The sequence below is a fragment of the Colletotrichum destructivum genome, chromosome 5 (assembly GCF_034447905.1).
Source record: "Colletotrichum destructivum chromosome 5, complete sequence".
NCBI lineage: Eukaryota > Fungi > Ascomycota > Sordariomycetes > Glomerellales > Glomerellaceae > Colletotrichum > Colletotrichum destructivum.
Genome location: NC_085900.1, coordinates 3,542,990 through 3,555,214, shown reverse-complemented (window position 1 = coordinate 3,555,214; position 12,225 = coordinate 3,542,990). Strand labels below are relative to the sequence as shown.

The window sequence follows — 12,225 nt, the reverse complement described above, 5'->3', positions numbered from 1 at the left end:
TTGATCTAAGATCCAAGCGCCGGTGCTCCTCGCACTCAGATAAGTGCCTGGCCAATTAGGTCATGTGTCCGCGCTGGCTCTGGAACATTAGGCCGGGAACTGCCTGACCTGGACGCAAAACTTACCCAACAGACGATGGCACACGGACGGCCAGACGTGAAGTTCCTCCGACTGATTGCTAAGCTGGGTCGCCTTGTGGGGCGGTCCGCTGTAGATCACGTCCTGCAAGATGCGTAAATGAACCAATGGCGCAGCATGATTACCTCAGCGTGCTTAAACTCCGCTGTTTTGATCTGGATCCTAGAGGTGTAAGTGATGTTTAGTGGGACTCCAAAATAACTAAGTAACGTCTCTCTCCCACCACCTCACTCGGTTTTCGTTGTTCTCCTGGCTTTGTCTTTTGGCAAACACCCTCGAATCGAACATTTATTTGCTGACTCAGACCGCGCTCCTTCTTGCATCGCACCAATTTCCAATCCCTAAATATGCCTCCTACAATTCTTGTCGCTGGCGCCACTGGCAACACCGGCCGAGGCGTTGTTGAAACCTTGTCAGACCTTCTGAAAACCTCGACCAACTTCTCCCGACACAGGATTCTTGCCCTGACACGTTCCTCATCCGGAACCGTGGCAAAACAGCTTGCTGAACTACCCAGCGTCGAAGTGGTGGAAAAGAATTGGGCAGATATCACCCCCGAGTGGCTCCAGCAGAACAACGTCGTGAGAGCTTTCATTGCTTCACACGTGCACCCTGGTCAATTCGCCGAAGAATCGGCATTTCACCTAGCCGCGTTGACAGCAGGCGTTGAATATGTTGTCCGAATCTCAACAACTGCCGCAAACGTGCGTCCGGACTGCCCTGCATTTTATCCAAGGGCACATTGGGCGCTTGAGACCCTGCTGGGCTCGCCTGAGTTCCAAGGTCTCCGGTGGACCTCGCTGCAGCCCAACGTTTTTACGCAGCTGTACCTCTACCCTGCTGCGGAGCTGATCAAGAATTTCCGCAAGACTGGCAGGCAGGACACTCTGAAGCTCATGGCTTCAGAAGATGCGCCCGTTGCTAGCATTGATCCGTACGAGGTCGGAATTCTCGCAGCTCGACTCCTGACTCAAGTTGATGTTACGCCTCATCATGGAGCGAAATACGTCTTGAACGGACCGGAAGATATTACCGGGCGGCAGATTGTAACAATGGTTGAGCAGTGCATTGGAACAAAACTTGAAGATGTTCGATTTCAGGATTTGTCTTTCATCGACCAACAGGCAGCGCAGGCTCAGGAGTCAAAGAGTCTCATTCTCTCAATCAAACGTGCTCTGGAAACAGCTTGGGAAGGGAAGTGCACGGCTTCTACGACAAGCAAGGAGGTCTTTCAGATTTTTGCTCCGAAACGTGCGCCTGACGAGATTTTCAAGGAGATGCTGGAGGACTAGGAATCTATCTGCCTTTCCGAGGTCTGTTTTGTATTCCATTTTCTAAATAGGAACACCGCAAGATGAGAAACAGGTAATAGCCTGTCTGAGAGGCAGTCTATTATTGTACAAAAGCGGACAGTTTTTGTATTGATATTCAATCTGTATATCTTGCCTTCATTTTTCGCCTATGAAATACCCCTCATACACACTGATCCCGAGGCCATATCTCCGGGCCACCAGACTTGAGCTCCTCTTCCTCATGGACGAGGAATGTTGTCACTAGACCAAAGCAACGCACTTCCAACGTGAGCTCTTGAGGGACACTGCAAATGACACTTGGTAGTACCTGACGTACAATTTTGATATCCCTGGGGCTACCCAGACAGCCCACGCCATGAGGTGCTCGACGCTGCACTTCAAGCATCGAGACTAAACGTTGAATGGTTTCGAGGAAGGCAATCTGTTGATGCCCAGTCGAATTCCGAAGGAAAGGTGACTGAATAAATCAACCAGGTCACGCGAATCTGTCTCCATTGGTCCTGCCATATCACTGCCGTCGTCAAAGACTCCCTCACTTCCCAACCTTCTAGATACACACAGCACCATACGAAAACCAGCATCGCTTGTATTATTCATTCATCTCAATTGAGTGGCCATGCCAGACTGTTGGTTTGCGGTTTCGGCGTTAAGGGAGGAAATCGGAGCTAATGCCGGTCCGCCCCACTCTGGGCCAACCCTTTTCAGTCTTTTCAGTGGCCGCCGCAGGGGGCCCTTGCCTACTTACTCCTCCATAGCCGCACCAATACACCGAAAGTGAAGCTATCACCAGATCGATCGATCACTCCCAACCTGTGAATTCTGCCAACAGACTAACAAAATCCTTGTTCTCGAGGAGGAAACTCCAGGAGGAAGCTCCGACGTTATGTAAGACATCAAGCTGGAATTTTTTCTAGGCCCCAAGGAGTGGTGGTTTTCCCGACGTCGAAGTTTACATGATCAATCATTGCAATGTGCTTTCCATTAGGGGAATTTTCAGATGCTGTGCTGGAGTGCATCGAGTCTGAGGAAAGTGATTCGCCGATGTGGCATACAATCGAATTACCACTTGCATTTTTCGAATCGGCTCCATGCTGCGGATCTGGGAAAGAACGAACATTTGGGTCGCTGGATAGCGACATAGGCATGAAGCCGAAGTCATTCGGTAGTATGGTAAAAATAGATAGAAATTCGAACGGAGAAGGTCTGCTTGGTCCTTATTTACCACTTATAATAGTCTTCTTGGATTTGGCTACACCTAAACTCGGTGCCACTGCCGACACTACATTGTAGATCGAACGCCTTACCCTGAGACCCCTGTAACACATCAATAATTAATCAAGACACCTTTTGCCTCCAGATTCGAGGCTTATATCTCTAGAGTGGCATTGTTGTACTCATCTAAGCATGGAACCGTTGTGGCATTACGCTTCCATGGGAGACTTTCGAATACTAACTACTTTTATTTCAGAGCTAAGACAAAGGTCAAAGAAACGGCGGCAATAAGTTTGGAGAACGGTTGAATAACCACGCGCTAAATACGTTACTTGCGCAAGGCCAGTTCTATCAAGGCCAGTTCTATCAAGGCCAGTTCTATGGCCATTGGCAGTGAATCAATCAACAAGAGGCACGTGTCCTCGAAAGCCCCAGACATTCGAGTAACGAGGAGCACATAAACAAAGACTTTTTGTCCGGCCTCAATGACCTTCTTGCTGGACAGCTCACCTTCTTTAGCGAAGTAATATCTTGTCATTTTAGCGCAGTTGGATGCGCCCAAGTCCTTTTATGGTGCAAATGTTGAGCCTGGCTGTCAAGCTTCCTGCGAATGGTCCACGCCACATTTCAATTCTTGATTCTTTTGATATATCAATACAAATGAATGAATACATTTGCGTCTATCTTGGAATTGTGCCGGACTCCTGTTTTTGGGAGGGTCTTTTCACGCTGGCAAGAAGTACTGATGAGGGCGTCACTCTCGACATGGACAGGGACGCCTAAAAAGGCATTGATGGGCTGGTTGAAATCTGGACGTGAGTTGAAACACTCCTCGAACAGTCTTGTAGGTCTCGACCTTAGCAGTGGGAAATTTTGTGACAGCAGCCGCCCCTGAGTAAGGGTTAGTCAAGTACAGAGAAATTTTGACAGGTTTTAACATTAAGCTAAACCCTGAGTAATCCTTCTGGGTGTGTTAAAAGTAAATTCTAGGGATTGTGGCTAGGTCTAAGTTATCCAGTGTCTACAGTGTCTATTGCAGTTAGGGAACAACATAAAGAACAAGAGCCTGTTTTCTCTTAACATTAGGCCATAGACTATAGCGCTCTATCTCTATCTATATCAACACAACCTGAATTCTCTTTTTTCTTTTATTTTTCTGTTCTTTCTTATTGTAAAGCTGTCCTAGGAACTTACAAGGGTTAAGGCGTCTGAGTGAGGTCTAAGCAGCTGACCTGGTCAACATAGCTGCTGTCCCTAAACAACCTGTCTGTTACGGAAGTCGCGTTCTTGCAAAGTCTCATGATGTTTCCATTTGCACCAGCGTAGTGACTGTCGGCAGTAAAATATAAACACTCTTAGATGCGGTTCAGTCACGTTCTTAACTTCATACCTCCTTCACCCTTAAACAGTCACCTTACCAACCGCACACAGAAATTCTCTAGCTTTCTATCACATACCACACCTAAGGTCCTTTCTCTTGGAAAACCCCTCCCAGGATTTCTGTTTCTTCATTCTAGACATTCCAAGAGCCACAGAAGAAAAAGCTTATCACTCCGACACTTCTACACCTTCAACAAAGCACTTTGACCACACTTGCACTTCACCTTTCCGGTTTGGACACCCCAAGATTCAAGCTGCAATCCGAATCTAACTAACAGCAATTGCAGAGATTTATGAAGAACACAGAGAACCAACAAGACATCATGGCAGTTATTTCACGCCTCAGCCAGCTCACGGTGCACCAGAAGCACATGTGTGACGACCTCCTTACAGTTCTCGGCTGTCGCAACCACCCCATTGAATCCCCTACTATCGACAAGACTCGCGATGAATTCTGGAACAGAGTGTTTGAGTCCGGCTGGAATACAAGCAAGCCTAACATTGCCCCTGCCCAGCTCCGCAAGCGCACCAACGACGAGAGCGCCCTCAGCATTGGCATGCTCAACGAAGACGTTCCCAAAAACGGCACCGTCCCCAGCCACCGTCGCGCCGGTCAGCCTGTTCTCCTCAAGGTCAGCATGAAGATTGACCCTCAATTCGACGTGGCTGTCGCAAGCTTCTTCTGGGTGGACCAGCAGGGCCACCGAGACTCGGAGCTCTCCAACGCCCCCATTGACATTGAGGGAAATCTCACCCTCGAAGAGGCCAGCATCGAGGTCGGACTGCACTACGACACCAACGAGATGGAGCGAGTGGGCAGCTGGAACTGGGCCAAGATCGTCCACTGGGGACGCGCGCGCCTCATCAACCTGGCCCAGGGCAAGGACATCGTCGCCGACGAGGATGTGGAGGAGGTCAAGCGCGTTCGCCTGGTTGAGGAGCACTGGGTACACACTTAGGAGGCTCCCCAGAAGTACTCTAATCAGGCCGGAATTCCCAAAGAGGCCATTAAGGTCTAGAACACTCACCACACATCGACAAAGCACGCAAAGGTACCTGGGGACGAGATTGGCTTTGACGCGACTCTTAAGAAGGAACTGCAGATAGCATACATAGCCTTCTGTTCTGGCCACAAATGAACACAGGCCCATAGTCAAGGAAATCTTTTGTCTTGATTTGTCAATATGTCCTAAGGGAAACCATACTGTGACACGCGTGACACCAGGCATATCGCGACTCAAGGTAAGATAGAAGTTGTTTCCAACAAGGATCTCAGATGCATCCTGCTCCCTCTACAAACCGAAAACGTATGCTCAACCACTCTTTGAGCTGAATCTTAATCCCTTGTACGGCTCAGTCGTCATAATCTTGAGGTCGCCTGTGAGGCTGTAAAAAACGACTTCAGCCTGCAGAAGGGACGCTGACCGCTCCTTCCTTGTTCTTTTCCTTCCCTTCTTACGTATATTCAGCATGCAAAGTCGCACCTGTTTTTTCTTTCTTTCCCTCGATTCAACTGATTTCTTCCCGCAAAAAGACTTCCCCCCCTGTAACCTACTACCTTACCTACTAAGTCAACTCGCCCTCTTCCTACTGCGCACGCATTGTAGATAAAGTAAAGGTTTTTCTTGCATTCCTAAGGTAAAGTAGCTCTTCCGCATTCAAATCAATGCTGCACCAACTGTGCGTATTGTCAGTGTTATAGCTAGGCAATGCATTGATGGAGTCCGATGGCAGGAAGGCTAGGATGTCGCTGTTGACGCAGGGGATAGCGACGTCTTTGGTCAAGTAATGTGCCCTCTCCATTCTTTTCAGATTCTTCTATCTAGTCTTTGTTCTTCCGCCTGTTCTCCATTATTCAATCTCTTACTCTATCTGTAATTCCTTCTCTCCTTTTCCTTCTCCCCCTTTCCTTCTCCCCCTTTCCTTCTTCGTCACCCAACTCGTCTCAGATACCACAACATCCAAGCCTCGGTTCTGGTGTCTCTGAAACAAGCTAAAATCCACTGCCGCCTTTGTAGGACACACCAACTAGTGCGGTTCGTGAACAAGCTTGGTAGGACGAGCCTATAAATGTAGAAAAGGTGCCCGTGGTTCCCCTCGATGGCTTCACAGACTATAGCACGCTATTCTGCGTCCTCGGGGGTATGCAGGCTCGGCCGCAGATGGCGCTTGTCGGAGACAAGTATGCGTGACGCTCCCTCGTAGTTTCCATGCATCAAACAGAACTCACTATTGTCACCAGTACAGTTAGTGATGGCTTAGATCCAGCAGTAGGAACACCAGTAACCTGGCCCCATTGGTAAAGGCTAGGCTACCGCAACTGTGAAGTATGCTTCAGCCTGTTCTCACATGTATCGTCAATGTGCATGCCAGGTCGTGGGAAGGAGCTTTAAGATGGACTGAGGGAGTAAATGTCGCAGATGGTAGATCGCACACTAACCGCCTTAGCAAGCGCTCTCAGCCAGCTCTATCAGCCAACTCTATTAACAGGCCAGCTCCGGCAGCCATTTTTAGACTTAGCCACGCACTTCGATATATAGTTCCAACCTTGAGCTTCTAGTCCGTAACAGTAAACTCAAAGTACATATAGGTCTCCTATAAAAGGGTTGTTGTCTTTTGGTCGGTCCAGCTGATCACGACACGAGGAGTCCACCTCCCTATATTTGCGTACATCGAAATCATCTGACTCGTGGTAAGTCTTCTCTTTTCGCAAGGGTGTCCCTATCAGCAATCAAAATATAGAGCCATCAGCTGGCTGAGTACTCGTCATCGCTTCGAGTCACGCACTGGTCTCGACCTCAAGGCGAGTCAGTATCAATCCGAGACCGGAATACCCTGTCCCTGTATCCGCAGCCCGCCTGAACGGGTTGTCGTCTGCACATGTTTCAACAAGGGGGATCACCCATGGCTGGTCAATCAAACTTAAACCATCTGTAAACCTAATGGTCAAGTTCCGACTACATCGTACGTCGTATCATTGAACAAGTGCAGGTGAGTAAATTGACCAGACTGATTAATAATCTTGGACCACTAGCCTAAAATGTGGTGCGAAAACCTGCCGTCACAGCCACGAAACAACAGAACAGCAAGGATAAGTGTGCGGTACTCCGCGGAAACAGGTGGCACCAGCTTTGGATCATACCGGTCACAGGGGGATCCCGTTTCGAAAGTTCAACCAGCCTTATAACTCAGCTTAAACCTCATATGACAGAGCTGTCTTTGTTAGCTTCTGCCGGCACCTCGTGCGTACCCAAGCCGAGATCGGATATGGAGCAATGGCTAGTGACGACTAACAGAATGCGATTGCGAGGCCGTTCCGCACTCGGGCTTCGGGCCCGGTTGTCAGCGATCTCAAGATCCAGCCTTATCAGATGCAAATGTCAGCACCGCATGTAATAGACCAGAACGAAGCGTCTGGGAATTTGCAACGCAATACATACGAGAAGGCGGAAGGGCATCACAGGCGGGTGTGCCCTGAACTGCGACCACTTCATCGGCCTGATTTTCCAGCAAGTGACAAAATCAATTAACTGCACCGCCAAAGAAGAGCGACAGGAAAGAGCTAGTCTCGGTTATCTCGGACGAATGCGCAGCCCGGCATCAAGTATCTGCCGTCCATATGAGATTAGGTTGGGTCATTAGATGACGTAGCCTAGCTAAGAACGTGATTCGTCAAGTCGTCATGGCGTCACTACAAATGTTAACTTCACGTAAGTCAACATGCCAAAAGGGCTAGCTAGATTTGCGGATATAAACACAGACTATGCGTACAGGGTCCAGGGCAGTGTTTCAGTCACATATCGTTGTCCAAAGTCTTGAAGGCTGTCCCACTCACTTGGAACGCCTGCAGGAATAGTGACTCCAGGGATGCCCACTTAAGCGAGCTTCGCGGACCCGCCACAGACGGGTCGCTTGGAAAAGCGCCATCACAGAGTCGACCTTTCTGGCCGACTCTTTAATTTAAGTTTTGGTTAGCATTAGTGGCGGAGTAGACCAACACGACTTAATCAACGACGGCGCGATGGTTGAGCAACGGTATTGGTCGCCGTGATCTGACATCTTGGCCCGAGGACTCCGTCGACAGGCGGGACTCCCGAAATAGACTCTTGGATGGCTTGGTTTGCAAGATCCGGCCGTTCTTTGAGTTGATGAGTATGTTTCTGGTAGAGAGAGACCGGAGCTCTGCCAATGGGGCGGTGTTAGTGACCTGTCCCACACCCGGCTGTAAGTGCCGTACAGCATCGGGATTTGGCAGAACACCGAGCTGGGACTTACTATATTGAACCGTCGCTATAATCTTGGGTTTCTGAAAGTGTTCATCACGATTCGGAAAGGGCGGTGCTCGGGTTCATGCACTAAAATAGTGATATGCACTCCGGCTCGGGAGACTCGAGAGGGAACGTTGGTACACCTTCACGGGCATCCAAATACTTAATCAACATGGACTGAGCGGACTTCGCACACATTTCCCCCTTCGCTACTCTTTTGGCAGCACTTGCTACACCTTCTTTTCACACACCCCACTCTCGTTAGCCGAATATGAAGTTCGACATACAACGCTCATTTCTGTTAAGCCTGGGCTTGCTCTGCTTTTCCGTCGCAGCAACCGACCTCCGGAGAGAGCCATACCACGATGCTGTTCACCTTCTCCGACGAGCTACTCCCTTAACTAATGGAACATCGACCGGGCGGGTGATACCATCTTCCAGCCGCCCATCTCTCCCCCCTTCAACGATCCCTCCCTCGGGGACTACAACGTCTCGCGCCCCTTCTTCCGACCCTACGAACCCACCAATCACTACCAGCCGGCCCGTCTCATCAGCCGCGCCCACAAGCACGGCGCCGGTGACCACAACGGTCAGCAATGGCGACACCATCATCGTGGCCGTCGGTGTGGTCGTCGTGGGAGGACCCGGGGGCGGTTTCTTCACCGTCGCGGGCTCGGCGGCGGCGCCAGTTGCCGTCGGGGCCGGCACGGCCGTGACCGCAAGCTCTTCGTCGGAAGGCGACAAGCCCGACGACCCGGACCGACCGCCCTCCTCGGCGCCGCCCGCCAGCTCGGACCCCCCCAAGGAGTCCACGAGCACGAATCCGGATAGTTCAACGTCTACAAGCACGAGGCCGGCTAGGTCAACGTATACGAGCTCGGTGCCGAGCGGAACCCCCACGCCGTGCGTCATCTTCCCGAAGGACGGGGCCACAGACCAGGAGAAGAAGGATTTCCTCGCCCTTCTCGATAAGGAGCTTGGCACAGGCAACTACCGGGAGACAAGCGACACGGTGGTATTATTCGTGAGCGCCAACATCACAGCCGCGCAGGAGACGACCATCTCTAGTGACCCGTTGGTATGTATAACCCCCCCCCCCTCTTCCGCTCGATCAGCAGACTACACATCCTCTTCTTGGAACCCTTGGCTCACACGCCATCCAGGTTGGCGGCATCGAGCCTGTTGTGAAGTTCGACACAAACGCCGGAGCGTCCGTGCCAGTCCCCAACAGCAAGCGCGACGAGGATGTCCACGAGAAGTGGTGGATGGAATCGCTCGACAAGCTCGGCAGGATCAGGAAGCGCGCCGTCGTGAAGCAGGACAGGGCCCCGACGGAGCTCATCATGTTCTCACAGCCTCCACTGGTGGATCTAGCCGTGCTCAAAAGCTACACGTACGACGACAGCGCCGGGGCCGACATCACCGTCTACGTCCTAGACAGCGGGTACTACACGAGGAACACCGTGGGTGGACTCTCTCCTCGTCTTCCTTTTTCTGTGAAACTTCCAAAACTGACATCAGACTCCGATACGCAGGAGTACACCGGTATGGCCATCAAGCCGCGCTGGATCTTCGCAGGTGCCCAAGCCGACAGGTCCGTCGAGGAGGATGCGGATCCCGGTGGCCACGGCAGCTGCGCCGGGTCCAAGGTCAACGGGCCCAAGTACGGGGTCGCAAAGAAGACGAATCTCGTCGTTGTGAAAGCCGGGGACAGCTCCGTCGACACGCTCGACGGGTTGAACAAGATCCTGGAGGACGTTAGGAGCAAGAAACTGCAGGGCAAAGCCATCGTGAACTTTTCACGCTCGAGTAAGTATAGACGCAACTGGCTGCTGGAACCCACGGGCTGGCAACCCTTCTGCCAAGTCGGAAGCCGTCGATTGACACACGTCTCAGTTGATAAGCCGACCACATTCAACCGAAAGATGATCGAGCACTACGTCAAGGAGATGATAAGAGAAGACATCGTCTTCTTCGCGGCGTCCGGAAACGACGACCGGGAGGAGGTCGCGGTACGTGCCCATCCATCCCTCTTCTTCCTCTCTCGTCCGGGAGACCCGTGGAAACTGATCCCACCCATCTCTCTTCTAGGACGGAAAAGCGACTGCTATCGATGTCGACGCCTGGCCCCCCATGATGGCCGCCGACGGCGTGCCCATCATCAACGTCGGGGCCGTCGATAACACAGGCAAGAACGCCTCCTTCTCCCAGGGAGGCCCCTTGGTCCACGTTATGGCGCCCGGCGTCCAGGTCCAGTGCGCCGCCAACTCGTTTGTCTTTGGCACGCAGAAGAAGGACGGCACTTCCTTTGGTTAGTGATTGTGCAACCCGTCATCAGGAGCTATGGTTAAGCTCGCCAGGAAGGTCGAACCCTTACTGACTGTCTTCCTTTTTGGACACACAGCCGCACCCGCAGTGGCAGGTCTCGCAGCCTACCTGCTTGCCCTGGGAGAATACCCCGAGCTGTACCAGACCGGCAAGGTGGCAGAGAACATGAAGAAGCTCCTCATGGACATGGCGTACCAGCGAACGCCGGACGGCGGCCAGGTCGCCTTCAACGGCCAGGGCGCCGTCTGCTCACGCCCCAGCAGCGCCAAGTTCCGGAGGCAGGACCTCAGCGGCGAGGCCTGCTCCGTCGTCTCGTCGACGACGACCATCCCGCCGACCCCGACCAGCGCCCCGCCGCCGCCGCCTCCGGCTTCAACTAGCAACCCGCCCGCCGAGACGACCGCGCCGCCGCCGCCGCCACCGCCCGCGCCAAAGACTCTGTTCTCGCTGGAGGAGCAGGTCGACGCGGGTACCACGGCGTGCTTCCCCACCGCCGGGTTCTCCACCACGCCCGGAACGACGTACGGCTTCTCTTTCGACGTCGATGCGGGCATGCTGGTCAGCATCCAGACCGGCTCGACGGATGAAGGATACCACCAGTCCCAGGGGCCGTGGACAGGCACATTCTACGCCGAGTCTGGATCGGCACTCAAGATCTGCGCCACCGGCACCGGGTCCGGCTCTCTACCGCTGACCTTCGCCATCACGGAGGAGCCCTCGCAGCCCGTGAAAGCTCCGTCCGGTAGGGAGGTCTTCAAGCTGGATGAAAAGGTGCAGGCCGGGGTAACGTCCTGCTTCCCGACGACCGGCCTGAATATCCAGGAGGGCAACTACGGCTTCTCGTACACCACGGCCGACGGTGTCATCGTCCAGATCGGAGACAGCAGCTCCGGTCCCAAGTACTTCTCCGGAAACAGGGCGTCCGGCTCCGGACTGATGTACATCGACTTCTCGGGGGGCAGCATCTCCATTTGTGCAACCAACGGCGGCAGCGCGGAAGCGTCACTTTCTTTGAGCATGACGCAATGATTTGCCGTTTTACAGTGCCATCCATACATCTTCTATCAACTACAGTCTACTATGTTGATATGGACTGCCTCTATGTGCTGAACGGAGGCTAAACGACCCCTTGCAATGAGGGTGTGTACAAGTCGTTCATGTTTATAAGGGCCTTTTTTACTGAAACATCGGGTCTTGAAGTTGACCCTTGGATCGGAAACTTTGTCTTTACGTTTTTCTATGTGGAGGATGTTTCCATATGTCGTCGACTTTTCTGTTCGGCACTAATGTTGTTCTCCCGTTTTCTAAGTTGGTGGTGGTCGTCTTCATCGGCTTCATTCTTCCCTGGAATGACGGCTCAAAGTAAAATGCTATCAAGAATAACGTACAATAATGCACGATAACGCACCATGATGTCATTTTCCAAAAGGATGTGGCTTTCTTTTCATGAAATCTGAGATTGGCTACTACGTCCTCGAGTCTGTTTTGTTGTCTGTGACTGGCTCTATGCACCTAAACATCGACCCATCCTCGCCACTAAGTCTCCAAACTCGGAGTTGTACAGGTAGCCAGCATATCAGCCAATG

At 52.1% G+C, this 12,225-nt stretch overlaps 3 protein-coding genes across 3 annotated transcripts; all 3 read left to right on the top strand.

The window, feature by feature from the left end:
• The first annotated feature begins 363 nt into the window (after nucleotides 1–363).
• CDEST_08612 (Putative NmrA-like domain, NAD(P)-binding domain superfamily) lies at nucleotides 364–1,596 on the top strand. Its single transcript, XM_062924771.1, has one exon. The coding sequence runs from the start codon at nucleotides 486–488 to the stop codon at nucleotides 1,428–1,430; it is 945 nt and encodes a 314-aa protein (XP_062780822.1). The 5' UTR covers nucleotides 364–485; the 3' UTR covers nucleotides 1,431–1,596.
• A 2,770-nt stretch (nucleotides 1,597–4,366) lies between these two features.
• On the top strand, nucleotides 4,367–5,002 carry CDEST_08611 (uncharacterized protein; the record flags this gene model as incomplete). The annotated part of the gene is made up of 1 exon (XM_062924770.1): nucleotides 4,367–5,002. One exon carries the CDS (start codon nucleotides 4,367–4,369, stop codon nucleotides 5,000–5,002), a length of 636 nt encoding a protein of 211 aa, XP_062780821.1.
• A 3,380-nt stretch (nucleotides 5,003–8,382) lies between these two features.
• On the top strand, nucleotides 8,383–12,095 carry CDEST_08610 (Putative peptidase S8/S53 domain, peptidase S8, subtilisin, Ser-active). The gene is made up of 6 exons (XM_062924769.1): nucleotides 8,383–9,389; nucleotides 9,475–9,774; nucleotides 9,847–10,120; nucleotides 10,208–10,323; nucleotides 10,403–10,622; nucleotides 10,716–12,095. Exons 1-6 carry the CDS (start codon nucleotides 8,583–8,585, stop codon nucleotides 11,666–11,668), a joined length of 2,670 nt encoding a protein of 889 aa, XP_062780820.1. The 5' UTR covers nucleotides 8,383–8,582; the 3' UTR covers nucleotides 11,669–12,095.
• The last annotated feature ends 130 nt before the right edge of the window (nucleotides 12,096–12,225 follow it).

Excerpts from the sequence above, each read along its gene's own strand:
- CDEST_08612 (XM_062924771.1), top strand. The coding sequence starts at position 486 with ATGCCTCCTACAATTCTTGTCGCTGGCGCCACTGGCAACACCGGCCGA.
- CDEST_08610 (XM_062924769.1), top strand. The coding sequence starts at position 8,583 with ATGAAGTTCGACATACAACGCTCATTTCTGTTAAGCCTGGGCTTGCTC. Across the intron at positions 10,121-10,207 it reads CGTGAACTTTTCACGCTCGA|TTGATAAGCCGACCACATTC; the intron begins GTAAGTATAGAC and ends CACACGTCTCAG. Across the intron at positions 10,623-10,715 it reads GAAGGACGGCACTTCCTTTG|CCGCACCCGCAGTGGCAGGT; the intron begins GTTAGTGATTGT and ends TTGGACACACAG.